General features: G+C 49.6%; 1 protein-coding gene across 2 annotated transcripts in view; it reads right to left on the minus strand.

Moving 5' to 3' along the window:
• Window positions 1-19,259, minus strand: part of ASIC2 (acid sensing ion channel subunit 2) — a gene marked incomplete at both ends in the record, with an annotated part of 1,020,042 nt that overhangs the window by 53,905 nt on the left and 946,878 nt on the right. For both annotated transcript variants that reach the window (XM_082678519.1, XM_082678518.1), the window contains one exon: window positions 7,246-7,373. In XM_082678519.1, the coding sequence (XP_082534645.1) occupies window positions 7,246-7,373 (128 nt within the window). The remainder of the gene's footprint in view (window positions 1-7,245; window positions 7,374-19,259) is intronic.

The raw sequence follows: 19,259 nt of genomic DNA on the forward strand, positions 1-19,259 counted from the left end.
CGCCCTGTCATCACCTCCACCTTGACAAAAACAAACTCTCCTTGTGTAGGAAGAAAAGGTGAAAACCTGACTCTTGGCAAAACCATCTGGGGATCTGAAGATCTTTCTCCCTTCGAGGAGGAGTGGCAACACGTGAGGAAGCAGCTAAGCTAGTAGATGCTTAATTGATTCTTATTTTCATCTATGTGTGGGGAACACTATTCTCTGTTGAGCGTGGAGGTATGGCCACACAGCAGGCTATCCTGCCTCCTGGTGCCTCCCCAGCGCTTTCTGGAGCAGAACTGGATGCTACCATGTTTGTGCGGCTCCAGCTTTGACATTTTGGAAGTTGCTGAAGGCATGTGGAACAAATTCTCTCCCCTGCCTTGAAAAACACAACTGGGCAAGCCTCCATTTTTAACGGGGCCCGTGAAGCATATTAAGGACCATGGATCTAGCTGTCAGATGGACAAATGAGTCTTCTCTTTTGAAAGGCACTTAGGAAGTTGTATTTGGAGGAGCTGTCAAAAGCATTTGGGGGCATCCCACCCAACATCTGGGCCTTTTTCATTTGGGGGTAGAGGCGGGTGTACTGTTTCTCGTTGTGAGCCATGGTGGGATTCCCTCCAAATGTTGGAGATGCGGCCAACCTACGCTGATGGTAAAGGCTTAGGCTTCTGTAGGAGCCGACCGTGCCCACGCGGCCTGCCAGTGACCTAACTGGGGCCGGCGGGACGCAAACATTTGTGTTTGCCTTGTGTATCTACAGCCCCAAAGAGTCTAGCAAGCAGCTGATTGATGCAGGGTGTGGTGTGACCGTGGGCATTCTCATGGTACTCTGCATACAGCCCGAGTGAGGAACCAACACACAGTCCAGGTTGCGGAATCGGAACCCTTCTCATTCCCAATGGCTCCAGACTGGTAGTAGAAGGGCTTCTTGGTGAGAATGGGGTATATCTGGGCAGTGATTAGCAACTCTGGTTCCCCAAGGCATTTCTGAGACCCTCGAATATAAACGCAGGGCCATGTTTCCCCGAAAACTTTCTGAACAATGAGGCTGGTGGCCAACCGACTGCCCAGGGTCTGCAGAGTCATCCTCAGTCCCGCCAAGAAGTATGGGCAGGGCGGTTGAATAAAGATTTGATGGACACATTGGATAAAGATTTAGAAATCAAGACTCACCGCCAGGCTCTTTGAGGAGGAAGTGGGAGATGATGCAAATTTTCTTATATCAAATCATGACAGGAAGTCCCATCAGGATTAGCAATCGCCTTCAGTGAGGGGCAAAGACTCTGACTGGCGACATCAACGTAGACGATGTTGTGCTCTTACTACATGAATGTCCTAGATTTTCTCTTTCACATATATTCGCTCACTCATTTAATTCTCCCCACGGTCCAGAGTTCGGGGAGGACCTTCCCATCTGTTCCATCCACTCTCAGGCACACAGATGGCTTCCAGATCTCTGTCTCCAGCCCTGACCTCTTTCGTGAGCTTTTGCTTTGATTAGGATCTCTAAGTGTGCAGCCAGCAATGATACAGATACCATCACCCACCACAGGCTGGCTCCACAGCCTCAGGGAGGAGCAGGGCCCCCAGGGCAGATTTTAAAGGGAGTTTTGGCAGGCGGGGGCGGGGGAGGCAGGGAGGGCGCTGGAGCGCAGCATCTGAGTGGTCTTTGGGCCCAGAGTGCAGATCTGAGTTAGTATACAGTTCATTCTTTCAATCCTGCACGTTTACTGAGCTCATATCTAAGCAAGGCACGGGGGATAGAGAATCCGAGAGACACCGTCCTTGTTCTCAGGGAGCTCCCAGCCTAACTGAGTCAAGGGCTGATTGATGGGGGCTAAGGAAGACAGTTCGTAAGAGGAAGGCATAGGGGCAGCGATGCACAAGGGGAGGTCAATTCTGCAAGGAGAGTTTTACATCTCTTAGGAGTGGGATAAAATTGCTGAGAAGCCTGCTTGATTCTGTGAGCGCTCCAAGGCGGGACCAGGTCTCCCTCATCTTCGTCTTCCCAGCAAAGCAGGTGCTCAGTGAATATTTGCTGAAGGAATAAATGAATGTATAGGGTGTTATATGGAGCGACTATCTGCTCCTTGGGGGGTGGCAGGACAGGACGGGGAAGGTCTTCTTAGAGGCTGTGCTCTTTGAGCAGTAGCAAGAAATAGGACTAGGCCTTTGCCAGGTAGGTAAGACCAGGAAGGGGTGCTGGGCAGAAGGAACAGTGGGGGCAAGTGCACAGAGGCAGGCATCAGAGAGCATGGTGTATTTGGTGGATGGGTCTCTGACACTGGGATGCAGGGGACAGGTTGGTCAACCATGGGCAGTTGATGAGGCTGGAGAGGTGGGCAGGGGCCAGGCTGAACAGGACCTCGGACGCCATTCAAAGAGGTTGGGCTTTTGCGAATTACAGGAAGCCCACGAATTTAAGGGTTTTAAGTAGGGCAGCCATGTGGCCGCCATGTGTGTGTCCTGGGGAAGGGACACACGACCAAGGAGCACAGACAGAGCCTCTCTTCTAAAGTTTTAGGGTGGCTGCATACCCCAACCCCTGCTTCTCACTAGTAGGAACCCAGGTTCTGCCTCTCAGACCAGGGGAGGGGGATTTATCTCACATGTCCTTGCCACCATGGACCTTAACAGCACCCCACGCCAGCTGGCATGAAGGAGGGAGTCTGCAGGTGGCAGAGCAGGTGTAAAACTGCTGTCGCCCAAACTTCCAGGTGGTTCCCGTGTGCTTGAGTGACCCCCCAGGCTGCTAATGCTGGAGGCCCTTCGAGGTCATCTAACCCAGCCCTTCCATTCTATGGATGGGAACACTGAGGCCCAGGGACGGAGGCAACCTGTCTAAGTTCTCATGCGCAGTCAGGACTAGAATCCAGGCCTGCGGGCTCCCTGTCTGGTTTTCTCTCTCCAGATAGATCTGTGCTCATAGCCGAGTCCTGCAGTTCCCTTAGCTCGGCGACCTGAAGCAAGTGACTTGGCAGTTTTGTCATCTGGAACGTGGCATAACAATATCCCCCTTTTGGGGTTGTTGTGGGGAATAAATGAAATAATGCAGGTCAAGTGTCTCTGCAGCTTAACGCCTGGCGGGGAGTGTGCGCTCAGGTAGGAGGAACTGTTCTCTCCCTCCGTGTTCTGTTTCTGCTCTCAGCGTGTTATCCCACTGCCTGTCTCTGGTGGTGGGGGTACTGGGATGGTGCAGGGTCTCCTGCAGCAGCTGAGCCAGGGGGGCACTTCTCAGATTGTCCAAGGAAGGCAGGGGCATACCTTGGCTTATTTGGGTTTAGGGCAAATACAGATGGAAAAGAGCATTCTTTGGTCTGGGTTACAGCCCAATGGTGTGTTCTTTTGGATGACAAAGTAAAGTGCAAAATATTGAGAGAAGTGCATGTGTAATTTTGCACGGGTGGGATGACTTTACCAGGCAAAAGGACTTTCCCGTTTACAAAGGGATTCATGGCAGGAGTCCTGTAAGTCACCAGTTCCGCTCAGGGCTTTCACTCAGGAGTCAATTTCCCCAGCATGATTCACACCAAGTTTCTAGGAAAGGGCCTTCTGGCCCCCCAAATAGTCTTGTCATCTCTGGCCTTCTTTCAAGATTCCCTTGAGCTTTGAGCTGAAGCAGCAGAATCTTGGAATGGGAACAGCGTAGCCGCTATAGGTTGTAAGACCATGGTGACTTTATGTGCCATTGAGAAAGAAAAAACATCGCCAGTTGTAACGGACGCGCAACAAGCCTCAATTTCAGAAATGTGAAAAAAAATTTGCATCTTAGAATCAATGTTTGAGAACCAGGGTCAGCTGGATAGGTTAGTACTAATGGCAGAGTTGAGAATATACCAATGGGGGCCAATCCCCAAATCATACTTGTCTTAAGATTATTTAACGGTTATTTTTCCTATGTGAAAGAAACCACTAATACGTAGGTTCCCTGAGGACAGACACTGGGTCTGGTTCGCTCACCACCGTATCCCTATCGTTTCACCCATAGTAGGTGTTCAACAAATATTTGCTCAACAAGTAAATAAAACAAAGCCGCCTTATAAGACACGTGGCGAAACCAGACAAGAAAACATCATTCAGAATTCCCCCACTGTGGGTACTTTGCCTTATCTCCTTCCAGTCTTATTTCCTATGAATATGCTCTTTTATATACGTGTAAACACAATGTATTATTAGATTTAGCTCCAGGATGTGTCTTTGTATTTCTCTATTAATATGAATGAAGGGATGAAATGAGATGGTGTGGAAATGCTTTGAAGACGGTAAAATGTTTAACCAAATATCTTATTATTACTTATAATAACCAGAGCAATGCTAATACGAATGAGGCTGATTTTCTGAAAATATACTTCAAAGCCAACAATGAATTTGTCCTCTGAAGCTGGGAATATGTTCTGTCCCTGACCGCCACGGGGAGTCCCTCTGTTTCATGTTGGGAAGAGAAAGAGACTTAAGGGTTCTGAGAAGTTATCAGCTCCAGATTCCCACCAGGCCCAGAAATTTCTTTGGTGTCGGTAAGAGGGGTCAGTGTGGAGTGGGGAGGACAGAGCACATCTCTCAGGCCAACGACACAGGAGCCTACAGAGAGCTTCCTTCTTTCCAACCTTCGCTAGCGGTGAGATGGAGTTACCCTGTGGGTTTCAAGGAAGGCTGTTCACTTCCTCTGCATGGTAATAGCAGTGTGGACACCAGAGAGGTGTCCGTACAGGTAAGTCATGCAGGGTCAGAGTGGTGGTTACTTTCAACAAAACACAAAATCAGATTCGCATCGGAAAACTAGCCCCAAATTCACCATTAGATAGTCAAAGAATTCATGGACACACTTATTAGTATAACCCATGTCTGGTTCTTCGAAGGGAGGTAGATTGACTCACATCACACACAAAAGGCAGGACTAGCCAGGCTCCTCTGTGCCCTGTTCTCCATGAGGCCTCAACCTTGGCCTACAAAGACTTGGAAAAACACTAACATAGTTTCCTTCCTTCTTTCTTTCCTTTTCTTCCTTCCTTCCTTCCTTCCTTCTTTCTTTCTTGTCATTAGCCCTTCATTTTCATTGAAATGGATAGTTTAGATGAAGAACAGAACTAGAATAGTGTTAACAATCGACTTCTGAAAAATCACATTTGTATAAAGGAAATAAAAAAGGCCAACAGAATTCCAGAAAAGGTGCGGCCCGTATTACTGCACTTGGATGAAGCATGCTGTTCAGGGTAGCATACTACTACTTAGGCCACACAAGCCCAGGAGCAGGAGGCAAACAGAGGGCAGAACTCCAGGTAGTATTTATTCTGGATTCTCCAGTGAGCTCAAGAATAGTTAGTATTTTTGAAACATTCAGCTAAAGCTCTTTACGAAAATGACCGTGTCTTCAACACGTTTTTCCGCTAACGCAGTTTCTCACAGCTCAAAGGCAAATCCCTGGGATGACCCTAGCCCCCTTAAAGTCCCCGCCTAAGAACTCAAGACTGCCGAAAGAACTTACTGTTTGTTTGTTCCTGCCGAGACCAAAAGGTAGGGCCCCTGTCTCCCTGTCTCTGCAGGAGGAGAGAAGCCTAACTGTGATGGGGTCCTATTAGCAAACTTGGATGGGTTCCACAGGCACTGACCCCCACCCCCTGACTTCCAGCTTTTTGTAATGCTTCATCTCCCTGACTCTGCTCAGGCACCCTCTATCCCCCCAACCCTCCCCCTCATTTTCCCTTTAAAACGCCAAGTGTCTTCTGCACAAATCGAAGTTGAGTTCAGTTCAGGCTGAACCCTCTTCCCTACTGCAATAGTATATTACTGATTAAATCTGTCCTTGCTGCTTTGTTTATCTGACAGTACTCGAAGGAAGGCTTGCTGCTACACCCAGGCTAATAGCTTGGGCTCCGGGCTCTCTGCACACCTTGACCTGCTAGTCTGCGCTCACGCTTCCTGATTCAAATCCTCAGCCTTGAACTTGGCTCTGTGCTGTCTGCTTCATGCCCGCCCTCTTTGTCCTCTAGGATGAAGTTTTCTGGTCGTTTCACCAGGCTCCCACCTTGCACACTCGTGAATACTCCACTTCTGCCTACACTGCCTGCCTCTATCTCTGAGCCGCTTAGTTGCCGGGCCAACCTCCCAGCCTTCTCTACCCCAGTCTCAGAGCCACCATCCCACCTGCTACATGTTGCAGTGGAGGCTGATCTTGATATTTAGCAACGGCCCAGGCATTAAGTACAGGGAATAGTTCGTGAGGCCTGCGCCACCAACGTTTTCCCAGCTCGCTTAGAGAGTTAAAACCAGTTTCCGATACAGAAGATCGCTTTACAAAATGGCTAAGGAATCACTGATCAGTACTGGATGAGAGATGATTTGGGCCAAATTGTAAAAACAAGCGGAGCTGCTAAGTTACGTGTGCATCTCTTTGCTGACTGCTGCTCCCGTTCTCCGGGGTCTCCTCTCCTCACACCCTAGAGCTGGGCTCCCTGTCACTCATTCACCTCATTCTTTGCTCCAGGCCTCCCAGGGCACGTTGTCTTGGGCGACCTGGTTTAGGACTCCCTCAGAGTCGTAGGCTCTCCAGCTTTTATTCTAGGCAAACCAGGAGATCAGAGAAAAAAAGCATCCCCATGTCTCTCTGCAGTCCTGTTTGGAGGTTTCCTCCCCACTGAGAATTTACAAAGGTCTCCCTTCTGAGGTGTGGAAGCCGTGTCACATCTGTGCCAATCCTCACTCCACGGACGCACAGAGTTGATGTAGAAGTCCCGGCTGGCTGGGAGGGTCCCTCCTCTGGTGCTAAATCAGAGAGCAGACAGGAACCCATGAAGAGGCTTCCCTCCACTTAAACTCTGTTACAAGAGAGTGATGCTCTATCCCTGTTCCTTTTTGCAGGCCACCTGGCTTTGTATCACCACAGTGATGAAACACACCAAACCCTGATGAGCAATTTCCCTCAGCAACCACTGGACTCCCATCCGACCCGCACAAAGATTTTTTTCCCAGAATGTTTTGGGAAAAACCCCCCAACCAGTTGAGTGAAAAAGCAAATAAGCTGGGCTTCCCTCATGCCCAATTGCAGAAACCGACAGGCGGTACAGGAGAATTGGATTACAGAGGTCAGCCTGATACATTTCTCCAATTTCAGGGTGAGTCTCTTTACTGAGCCCAGCCCCGCTCCTGCCTCCTGGGTGGATTCAGAGCCTTCCAGGAGTGGGAATCCCATTTCTCCTCCTCACGTGGCAGGTGGCCGGGAGAGACCAAGGACCGCTGATCCAGAGAGCCCTGGGGACTTACCCTCTGCTCCTGTGTGGCCACGAAAGTCTGGAACCCTGGTGCCACCCCAAAGCCTAGCTCTTGGATGAAAGGCGGCTCAGACTGACTGTGGATCTGAACCTTCACGCCTGCTTCAAACGTCGTTTCCTCTGAAAGAACAAAGATGGACAGAGCCATGGGTCAATGATAACAGATGCTCATGGAGTCCTGGGACTGAAAAGCTCAAAAGGATGCTGGAAAGGCCCCACGGTAGGCAGAATCATGGCCCCCCAGAGATGTGCACATCCTCGTCCCTGGAAACTGTGGCTGTGTTACCTTACATTGGTGAAAGGGATGCTGCAGATGTAACTAAGGATTTTGAGGTGGGGAGATTGTCCTTGGTCATCCAGGTGGCCCAATGTGATCACAAGGGTCCTTACAAGAGGGAAGCGGGAGGATCAGAGTCAGAGAGATGTGGAAAAATCTATGCTGCTGGCTTTGAAGATGGAGGAAGGATCCGTAAGCCCAGGGATGCAGGCAGCTTCCAGAAGCTAGAAAAGGCAAGGGAATGGATTTCCCCTAGAGCCTCTAGAAGGAATGCAGCCCTGCTGACACCTTAAAATACATTTTTGACTTCTGGCTTCCAGAGCTGTAAGATAATAAATTCATGTTGTTTGATGCCTCTAAGGTTGTGGCAATCTGTTGGAGTAGCGATCAGAAACGCATTCAGGTCAGCTAGGCCCACCAACGTTTTGCTTCAATCTGCAAAACTATAGAACGGGATTATGAAGTGAGTTAAGCACCTATTCTCTTTATTGACTAACTTCTCCACTGGGCCATGAGCTGAGGCGAGGAGATCAGGAGAAGGAAAACACGATGATACAGCAGTTGCAATAAAAATACGGGGCCACGGGGCTTCCCTGGTGGCGCAGTGGTTGAGGGTCCGCCTGCCGATGCAGGGGACACGGGTTCGTGCCCCGGTCCGGGAGGATCCCACATGCCGCGGAGCGGCTGGGCCCGTGAGCCATGGCCGCTCACCCTGCGCGTCCGGAGCCTGTGCTCCGCAACGGGAGAGGCCACAACAGTGAGAGGCCTGCGTACCGCAAAAACAAACAAAAACAAAAACAAAAAAACACGGGGATTTCCTGTAAGCCCCTTGGAGCTGCAGGAGATGGGAAACTAGAAGAGAAGCTTCTCCCCTTTTGTTCTTTGGCAGGAGAAACGGCCCTCGGCAGTGAGCGGGGGAGGGACAGCAGAAAGGGTTGGGATGGCGGAGCCTGGCTCATCCTATATGTTGGTGCTCATAATTGGCGGGAAGTGCACCTATGGGATCTATCAGCCTTTCCTGGGTCTCCTTCTCTTATTCTTTGCAAACAGCTTGAAGCATGAGTTTTCCAAAATGCAAATCTGAGTCACTTATAAGGAGCCCAATCTCCTTCACCTGCCCCCGTTCCAGCCTTGCTCTGGGCAGCCCTCTGCTTCGTGGCACTATGTGTTCCAACCCACCAGGGCCGCCAGATTGGTTGTTACTGATCCCTGCTCTACACGGAGCACATGCATCTCCTTCTGCCTGGAATGTCTGTCTTTATTTTTGCGGTACGCGGGCCTCTCACTATCGCAGCCTCTCCTGCTGCGGAGCACAGGCTCCGGACGCGCAGGCTCAGCGGCCATGGCTCACGGGCCCAGCCGCTCCGCGGCACGTGGGATCTTCCCAGACCGGGGCACGAACCCGTGTCCCCGGCATCGGCAGGCAGACTCTCAACCGCTGCGCCACGAGGGAAGCCCCTGGAATGTCTTTTGCTTGGTCCACCTGACCATCTCCCTTCTCGTCACTGAAGATTCAGCCCCCAGCCCCAGCCCAGAGCCACTCCTTCTCCTGCCTGGTTGTGTCTCACATACGCCTGGTAAGGCCTCTGCCACACCGCGTCATAATCCTTTATCTCACTGTCTTTTCCACAAGGCTGAGCATCGTTGAGGCCAAGTTCAGGGCTTTCTCTCTGGATCTCAAAGGCCCTGCACACGGCTGGGCAACTTGCAGGCACCCAGGGAACGCCTGTTGCATGAACGAGTGAGAGACTTGTGACTCCAACCTTTACTTGCTCATTCATGGGCAAGGCCAACCTAGAAACCACATCAAGGAGTATTCTGAAACTAGAGAATAGGGAGAGGATGGGTAAATGCAGAAATCAGGGAGGATAAGAGGGGATGGAGGTCAGAGGTCAAGGAGGGGGAGTGTGTCAGCCCCAGGGCCATAGCGTAGGGAGAGCCTGAGGAAACGCTCTAAAGCTGGCACAGAGGAGAAAGGCGAGGAGGGAAGGGCCGGAGCCAGGCGGTGAATGCGCAGGACCCAGGGCAGCCTGGGGGCCTGTGACCGAGGCAGGGCGAGGCGTCCAGAGCTGGGTGAGAATTCCAAGGTCGGGGGCACAGGCCAAGGTTGAGGAGGCAGACAGGGACCAGAGGAACAATAGGCAGGGCTCTCACAATCTAGACGAGGAATCCAGTGGCTGAAGTGAGGTTCAGGCAAAAGAGAGCCTCAGCCAGGAATCCTTTCATACACATCTCCGTGGAGCAGTAGAGAATCCCGTGAAACCCACGAACACCTCCCCCTTTCCTCCAGCAGAGTCAAGTCTTCCGCCATCTCTTTACCCAGATGGCTCCGCGCAAACTCTTGCCCCTACGTCCCTGCGTGCCTGTGGATTTGTGTCCATCTCTCCCATGGATGGCGGATGCCTCAGGAGAGGAGAGTGCTTCTTGCTCAGTCCGGTGCCCATTGCCCAGCCTGGGGCTTGGCCCACAGGTACATCAGGGAGGGGGCCGAGGGAGAGGGAGGATGCGGGAGATGAAGAAGGCTGAGTGGCCAGCTTTCAGTGGCTGTGTGTTCTAAGGTCTGCCCAAGAGAGGGGTTGAGGAGAGGCCAAGGAGCCCAAAGAACAGGCTTTGATGGGGGAGAAGTGAACACACAGTGATACTGGGATACAGGGATGTCCATGCTTGGATGAATGAAAAGCACATTCAGTGAGCTGTAGCGGGTGGGAGAGGAGAGATGCCAAAACGTGTTTTCCAGAGCTAGTGAAGCTGTGTGCCTGTGATATAAGGGAGCTTAAGAAACCTTAGAGCCAGTAGGACAGATACCTGTGGTTACAGGGAGAAATGAGAAACGAGGCCTTCGTGTCAGAAATGCTGTGAGTAATGGGCAAAGAGGACAGCCAGGCATGCCTGTGTCAGTGAGAGCCGCCCAAGGCTACTCAGACTGGGTTGGGGTTCAGATGGGGAGTTTATTCAAGAAGCAGCAGGGGCTGGAGCAGAGTAAATTCCTAAAGTATTCTCATATCATTACAAACATGGATGGGCATGCAAGCTGATGGGCAGAGTCAGAAGAGACACGCATAAGGTTTCTGCCCTCTTCAGGATAATGCTGTCTAGAGGAACCTTCTACCAAGATGGAATGTTCTAGAATCCTTGCTATCCAACCTGGTACTCTCAGCCACATGAAATGTGACTCTTGCAGGTGAGGAACTGAATTTAGAATTTAATTAATTAATGCCCCCCAACTTTACTGATGCATAATTGACAAATAAAATTGTATGGTATTTAAAGTGCACAGTGGGATGATTTGATGTAGGTATACATTGTGAAAGGATTCCCCCTATCAGGTTAATTCACATATCCATCACTTCATGTATTACCTTTCTGGCCTGCTTTATTTATCTATTTTTTATCCAATTGAATTTTAATTAATTAAACTTAAAATTAAGTAGCCACATGTGGCTGGTGACCCCCTTACTGGGCAGTGCAGTCGTAGAATGTCACCTGTGAGCAGATCCCAGCCCTCTCGGAGCAGTAGGGGTAACAAGGGCTTGAGCACCCCACTTTCCTATGCAGGTGCCCCTGTGGGGTCTCTTGTCCAGAAGCAGGAGATCTGGGTGGGGGTCTGAGCAGTAGAGCTCTGCCTATTTGTAGTCATGATTGTAGTCCCAGATCCTCCCTGACCCTGCTTCTCCCAAAGCACCACTTATCCTCTCATCTCCAGGTAGTTCCTCTTCCTTCACAGAACTGCCCTCAGCTCCCCTCTATGGAGTAATTCTGCAGTTTGATAGTGAATAACAGCCTCCCTCCAGTCCCTGCCCTGTCCCCACCCTCGGCTCCTGCCTTTCCTGGACACGGCACACTATCAGTGCAAATACGAGGACACACTTTAAGAAATGAAGTGATCAAGCATAGGCCGTTAGAGCCAAAGGCTCCGCCCACGTACCTCCAATGGTCTCAGACTAGAACGCACGTTGACATCACATACGGAGCTCTGCGTGACCAGTCCCGGGATCCACTCCCTAGCAATTCTGATTCTGTCCCTCTGGGGTGAAGCCCAGGAAACTTGCAGGCCCAGGGATTCTGATACAAATTATCTGAGGCCAAACACATTTGGGCAGCAGTGATCTAGTCCAGAGAGGGGAATTGACTTGCCCAAGGTCACACAGCAAGTCAAGAGCAGAGCAGGGGCCAAGAGCCAGGTCTTCTGACTTGCAATTCGTCACTCTTCCTCCCCAACTAGGGGTGTGGTTTATTTCACGTGAGCAGATGTCCTGGTTCATAGCCCTGGGGTTCTGAGTGGATGCTGGAGAAAGGGAATATCTCTTTCATTGTCATATCCCCTAAAGCCCCTAGCATGGTGCCTGGAACAGAGCAGGGCTCAATAACTACTTGTTGAATGAAACAAATTGAGTGAGGGAGTGTCCTCTGCTGAGCTGACTGTTCCCCGCCCTTTGACCAGCTGTGAGTCTGCCAGGGTCTGGCTGGACCCTAGGAAACACCAGCACCACATGTCACCCAGTGACGGGCTTGCTCCCATGTTGCACAAGGCAGAAGGTCTCATTCACCGACATGCAGCTGGGCTGCACAGAAAACAGCAGCAACAGCAGCAACAATAACAATAACAAGAACTCGGACCACCCATACAATGTTTGGGTTCAAACTGAAAATGTGGGGCACCTCGTTAAAAATGTATTGAGAAACTCAAGACAGCAGTGGTAGAGCATTAAACCAAGAGTGTGACCCTCCTGAGCCTGTGTGACTGCAGTGGTCACACAACCGGGAAGCCAGCCCCGATGATAACCCCCGTTGGTGCTGGACAGAATTGTTCACATCTTCCTATTCCTCTCACCACCGAAAGATTCAACACTGAGTCGCTTCAAAGAGTGCAGGCCCCCAGTGCAGTGAAGGATTTGTTTACATATCACGAACACCAGGATTCAAAGCCCCAGAGAGAGAGAGCACAGAGAAAGGGGAAGTTACTACACACACACAGCGTTAGGAGCTCTTGTTAATTGGGACCGAGCTGAAACCCTGACGGCGTAACATGAAAGATGATGTTGAATCAGGAGGAGGGTGGTAAAGAGACTTCAACCTGCAGAAGCCAGAGTCTCCTTTTTAGGAGCAGGGCCACGGCCGGCACCAGGTGAAGTCTACCTGTGGAGAATTTTCTGTGCCTGCAGAAAGGATTGGGAAGCTCTGCTGGGCGGGGGAGTCGGCGGGGGGGGGGGGGGGGGCGGGGAGCCACGGGCAGAATGCATAATGGGGCAGGGAAAGTACATCCCAATAAAAGCTTACATTTTTAATCTTTGCAAATTACAGGAAGCACGCAGAGGCAATAAACACTGAAGAGGAGGCAAAGAAAATCCGGAGGAATTTTCTAGGCTAAGGTAGGGATGTGCTGGTACAAAGCAATCTTGGGTTGGAGGAAACTGTCTTTGTAACAGTGGCTGGGATAGGTAGCTTGAGAGGAGAGGGTGGGAGGGAGGCCAGCCATGCGGTGAGATGCGTCTCAGTGCAGGATGGCTCTGTTTGTCCCCTACCCATCCTCTCCACTCTGCTCTCTGCCCTGGGAGCTGCACTTGTATGAAGTGTGCTGTTGGGCTCCCTTGCCCTCTAGCTGCTGGTTGGCTGCAGCCAATGGTGGGCCCAGGTAGGAAACTGGGGGAGAGGGGAGAGGCAGGCTGGGATATTCAGTCTCTCAATTCTATTTGCCGGGTCCCTGTGCGTTAGTTGCGTGCCACCTTGGAAGGGCACAACTCTGGCTCGGGGCCTGGAGGGAGCGCTCCATTCTGATATGGGCTCTTTCTCCCTTTCCCAGGCATGGCAATGGCTCTCTCTGCTACCAGGCTCAGGATACTGCCCCATCAGTACTGCCTTCCCTAAGCCTTGCCCGTACCACCTTTGTGACTAGCCCTTCATTAATCGTCCCTTGTATTTCCCCGTCTGCGGGTGCTGTTGATTTCTTGCTTGGATCCTGATGGCAGAGTCCCCAGAGGGCATCTACTACCTTACCTCTGAGAGGCAGTAGGAGGCCTCTCTGCCTCACTATCCATGGAAGGGCAGCCGTTGGTTGGAGCCTCTTGGGAATGGGGACCTCACTACCTGCAAGGGTAGCCCTTGGTTTCCAGAGTTCATCCTTGCACTGAGTTGACAACTGCCTGCTTTTAGATTTTACTTGTTTCTAGCTCTACCCCTTCTTCCAGGATCTGAAGGTATGACCACCAGAGCCTTCTTATTTTCATGCTAACCTTCCCCAGCAGAGCTGACCCCAGCGCATCTTCATCTCTGAAGGCCTCACTAGCTGAGGCGCACTCAGGGATGTACATGGCCTGCCCAGGCTTCTGTGGGGAGGGGCCCGGGACCCTCTGCCCCCTCCCCCCAGGAGAGCCAATTGCCCTGCATGGCTTATGGAGCTCTGGGGGCTCCCACCTCCCACACTGGGGCCAGGATGGGCGGGGCTTATGCCCAGAGACGGAGCACCCCTTTCTCAAAGGAGTGAACCAGGCATTCTGAGTCAGTGGACGTGTCGGCCCCTTGTACTCGGGGGGTCAGAACCAGAGAGCGCCTAGGACAGTTGGTTAGACGCTTGGGGCTCTGGGGTCAGGCAGGGTGAGGTCACTTCCAGCTCTGTGACCTTTGGCAAGTTATTTCATCAATTGGAGCCTCATTTTTCTGCAAAATATGCAGAATAGGTTTGAACATGCTAATGGATGAAGCCTGCGTTCTCTCATCTCAGAGATCAAGGGAAAGCTCACTGAATGTCTGACAGTGACAATGACAGGGACCACGGTCCTAGCCCTTGAGAGCCCTGGCATTTCTACGGGCCAGTTTGGGTGGCCCGTGACAGGTGCCATTGTGGTCCCTCATGCTCCCCTGGTTGCACAGAGAAATCCATGGCATGAGTCCAAGGAGGCCCCAGGTGGGGCCCTGGAAAGAAGAACAGGGAAGTATATAAAAGAAAACATTGGCTCTGAGATCGCAGAGAGCTGGGTTTGACTCCCAGCCCTACCCCTTAATAGCTGTGTGACCTCAGGCAAGTCATATTGCCTCTCTGAGCCTTGCAAAGGATGGCTGATCTCTCAGGTTACTTTTAGCTCTAAAATTCTACGAGCTGGGGATCACGCACAAGTCTCCAACCTCACTGCATCTCATTTTAATTTCCTGAAAAACAGATTAAAAAAATGAGACGTGGCCGTTCAGCACTTACATCAAGTCAGAAAAGGTTGATTTTTCTAAAGACGGCACAAAGAATCCGCAAATTGTTGCCTAAAAATGGACGAGGCACCTCTTGTCCTCCCTCTCTGCCCTGCTCCACACAGACAGGCCCAGTTAAGCAGCATCCTAGGTGAGAAAACCCGAACCCAGCACGGAGATGGCAACCCTCACGCCTGATTGCTCCTGGGTGACATTCTGAGGTGAGCTGGGCTTCTGGAGGAAGAAAGATCAACGCTGTGTCCCCTGCTGGATGGGATGCAATTATATCTGTTCAGGGCGACAGCCTGAGGTAGCAAAGTGTCCTCACCAATGGCTCATGACCCAGGAGATGTTATCAAGCGGCCATAAAAGTTGGGTGAAGGCTGCAAATCCCAGCCCCCTCTGGCAGAGCCTCAAACACACTAGCATTTTAAAGACCCTATAACCTGTTACCCTCTGTTGAACCGACTGTTATCCAAAGCAACCTTTTTTTCCTTTTCTTTTTCTTCATTTTTAAGGAACACTAGCTCTTGGCAGAAAGAACCAAGGACCAAATCAGAAGCTATGGAATCCTGCCCTAGTTCCAGTACTTAAACATGAGATGGTAGGAAAGTCACTCAGCATCTCGGAGACTTGCTTTACCACATCTGTTAAGCGGGTTCATCTGTTCAGTGATTAGCAGTGCCCTGTCTACATCACAAGAGTGTGTGAGGGTCAAAGGACAGTATGCAGGCGATGTGCCTTCTATACTGGAGAGTAATGTGCCCATGTTGGCGCAGGAGATAGTTAACGTTAGGTCTTGGTTATGCAACAGGGAAGTGTGGTCACGCTAAGCGCACTTCTATGAAACAAAACGTTTACAAAACATGCATTAGTGAAGGCACTGAGTGTGGAGTTGGGTCTAGGCTCATTACACAAAGATTTATTCCAAGGATCCTTTAAATAATGAGTTTCCCTAGTTCATTCAGGCTCAGAGATTATAAATTACTTGCTAAGAGAGCTGATAAGTCTGGGTGGGCAACCGACATGCAGGAGAAAGTGCCATGTCTCCGAAACTATACGGGAAGTTGGTGGATGATTAAGATTCTATTGATAAAAACTGTTGACACACACTGACAGCAGAACTTCGGTATAAGCAGATTGCTGAACAGATCCTGTGTGTAGATTGTGATGTCTACAGAATTCAAACTCATTCAAAGCATTACTGAATTCATAGCAACTTCCTGATATTGAATATTTTTTCAATAAATGAATGTGGAAAGCATGAGAGCATTCATGTGGGGGTGATGTCTGAGAAATATTTTGATGTTAAAAAGTCATCCTCGTATTTCCAAAGGGTGGGAAACAGTGGTCTAGATCAGAGCTTCTCATACTTGAATGTGAGTCACTGGGGATCCTGTTACCAGGCAGATTCGGTGTGGAGTCTGAGGTTTTGCATTTCTGATGAGCTCCCAGGGGAATGCCAATGCTGCTGGCGGGAGGACCACACTTTGGGTGGCAGGACTCACAGGAGAACATCTATGCTGGAACAGAGCATACCGGGCCTGTGGTTATCTGGCCTCTGCCTACCTCTCCAGCCCGAGGTCTCACCCTTGGATCCAGCCACCCCAGGACACCTGGGCCTGTCCTTGGCCTTTGCTCCCAATTCCCTCCCCCTGGCATCTCACCTCCCTATGACCCACACCCTCCTCTGACTCCCATACACTGCCCAGCTACCTGGCAAACAGGCCTGAGAGTAGGCCCGATGGTCATATCCTCTGTGAGCCACCTACCTCCCCCACTCCAAAGATATCTTTTTCCCCCTTCCAGAACTGATTATCCTCTCCTTTGCACGCCAGCTTTCCTCTATCCTTCAAAGCGCTTGATGACATATAATTGTTTACACGTCTCCCAAGCAGACGGCAAATGCCTGCCATTCCTTAAGGCACTTAACGTGAGAGCTATTGGATCAATGAATTTCCATCTCGCACATAAAAGGAGGCCTCGAGATGGTTCCTAGATCGTGAACACTTTGAAAACCTGGACTGGGCCTTACATCTGTATCCCTGAGTGCCTGGCACATAGTAGGTGCTCTTTGCAATTTATTGGATAGGAAGGCGTGAGCTCTGAGGCGGGGCTGTTTCATCCACCTCCTAGATGGTCCCGTCAGACCACTGCCTACTGGGCCGGGAGTTTTAACCGAAGCACATATATTTTCTGCACAGCACTTTGCATGTGCTTTAAGCAGGTTTTCTCAGAATGACAGAAGTCAGGCTGCTTCTGGCGAATTCATGGATGCCTGCCTCCAGCGGTGCTTCTGGCTTATGGCATCATTTCTCCAGATTCCTTGGCACCTGCGGAGACCACCTCTCCAGTATGAAGGCCCACTCTAACAGTGAGCTCAGAATCGCAGCCAGCCGCACACAGCATGTTCCTGTGCTCCAGACTTGCAGAATTCAGTCCAGAGCCGGCACTTCTCCCTCTGGGGAGGTCCTCGGTACCGGGCACTAGGACAAGAGTCTTTCCTGGAAGCAGAGGTGTTGGGGAAACCATGGCAACCAACCGCATCCCTCTTGCTGTGTCCCATTTGTGATGGGGGCTGGGAACCGTGCTACCCTTGAGAGCTGCTTAGACCTTCCAGCTACGTGGAAATTTTCTGATCATTTTTTAATTTAATTTTAATTTTTATCAAAGCAATACATGTACATCATTTAAAAAGCCAGTTGGTACTGCTCTACCTCTCCCCACCCCCCGAGTCCCACTCATCGGAGGCTACCACTCTCAATGGTTTGAGCTGTTTCTTCCGGTACTGACTTTCATATTTTCACGGACATCAATTGCTCCACAGTTATTTCTTGGCTTTTAAAATTTTTATATATTACCTACTGAATTTCTACCATGGGAGCTAAGGGTGTAGGTTTCTTGTATGAAGTATCCTAGCATATTCCCTTGCCTTTCACCCTCCTATATAGGCTTAGGTGATATTTTGATTAAGTCAGTATCCAGCTTTTGCATAATTATGACTATGTGAGTATTGCCCACACCCCAGCCTTATCGTGTATAACGTTTTCGATCTCCTCCTTGTGAAACTATTTTGTTTTTCCTATTTTTTTCCTTTTTGTTTTGTTTGGCTTGTACCTATAGCAGAAATGGAAAAAAAAAAAAGGTCAAACTCATAGAAAGATCAGAAAAGCATTTGCCAGGACTGGGAGTGGGGGAAATGGAAAGGTTAGTGAAAGTGTACAAACTTTCAGTTATAAGATCAGTAAGTTCACATGGCACAGGGAGATCAGCTCAGTGCTTTGTGTCCACCTAGAGGGATGGGGTAGGGCGGGTGGGAGGGAGGGAGACGCAAGAGGGAAGAGATATGGGGACACATGTATATGTATAGCTGATTCACTTTGTTATACAGCAGAAACTAACACACCATTGTAAAGCAATTATACTCCAATAAAGATGTTTAAAAAAAAAAAAGACCGGGCTTCCCTGGAGGTGCAGTGGTTGAGAGTCCGCCTACTGATGCAGGGGACATGGGTTCGTGCCCTGGTCCGGGAGGATCCCACATGCCGCGGAGCGGCTGGGCCCGTGAGCCATGGCCGCTGAGCCTGCGCGTCCGGAGCCTATGCTCCGCAACGGGAGAGGCCACAACAGTGAGAGGCCCGCGTACCGCAAAAAAAAAAAAAAAAAAAAAAAAATCAATAAGGTGAGAGGATTTAATGTAAAACACGGTGACTATAGTTGATAACACTGTAGCATATAATTGAAATTTGCTGAGAGTAGAACTTAAATGCTATCATGTATATGTATATATAGGAATATATTATATATATATATATATATATATATATATAAATAAATATATTTGAAACCAAATTCTACCCTCATACTTCATATGTAGGTTGCTGGATATAGAGCTCTATCTTAGACAAGAAAGATTCCCACCCCACCTTGGTCCCTGCCCCAAATGTGAAGGCATTCTGCCATTGTCTTCTGGCTTCAACTACCCCTGTGGAGAAGTCTATTCTGATTCTAGATCCTAGGTATGTGACTGTTTTTTTTCCTCTCTAGAACCTTTTAAAAGGTTTTCTTTATCTCTATGAGGCCGAATTTCACAAGGATGCATCTTGGTCTGGTTCTTTTGCCACTTATTACAGGACTTAGTGAATTCTTTTAATATGGAAAATCATGTGGGTCAGTTGGGAATTTTTCTTATTTTATTTCTTTGGCAACATCCTCTTCTCCACTCTCTCACTTTTGTTATTCTAGAACTCCTAGTTGTAGGATGTTGGGCTTTCTGGATTTATCCTCTCATGTTCATATTTTTTTCTCTCCCATCTTCCATCTCTTTGTCTTTTTGTTTTACTTTTCAGGCGATTTCCTAAATTCCAAAGCTTCTGTGGGTTTAAAAAAATGGTTGCAATAATATTTTTAATTTCCAGGAGGTTTTTTTAAAAAATTTTTCTTTGAATGTTACTTTTTAATAGCATCCTATTTTAATAGCTGGTGTTTATGAATGCATTATTCATATTATCTCTTATCTCTTGAGAATTTTAATTAAAATAGTTTGATGTTTC

This window comes from Grampus griseus (genome assembly GCF_964374135.1).
Source record: "Grampus griseus genome assembly, chromosome: 20".
NCBI classification, from domain to species: Eukaryota; Metazoa; Chordata; class Mammalia; order Artiodactyla; family Delphinidae; genus Grampus; species Grampus griseus.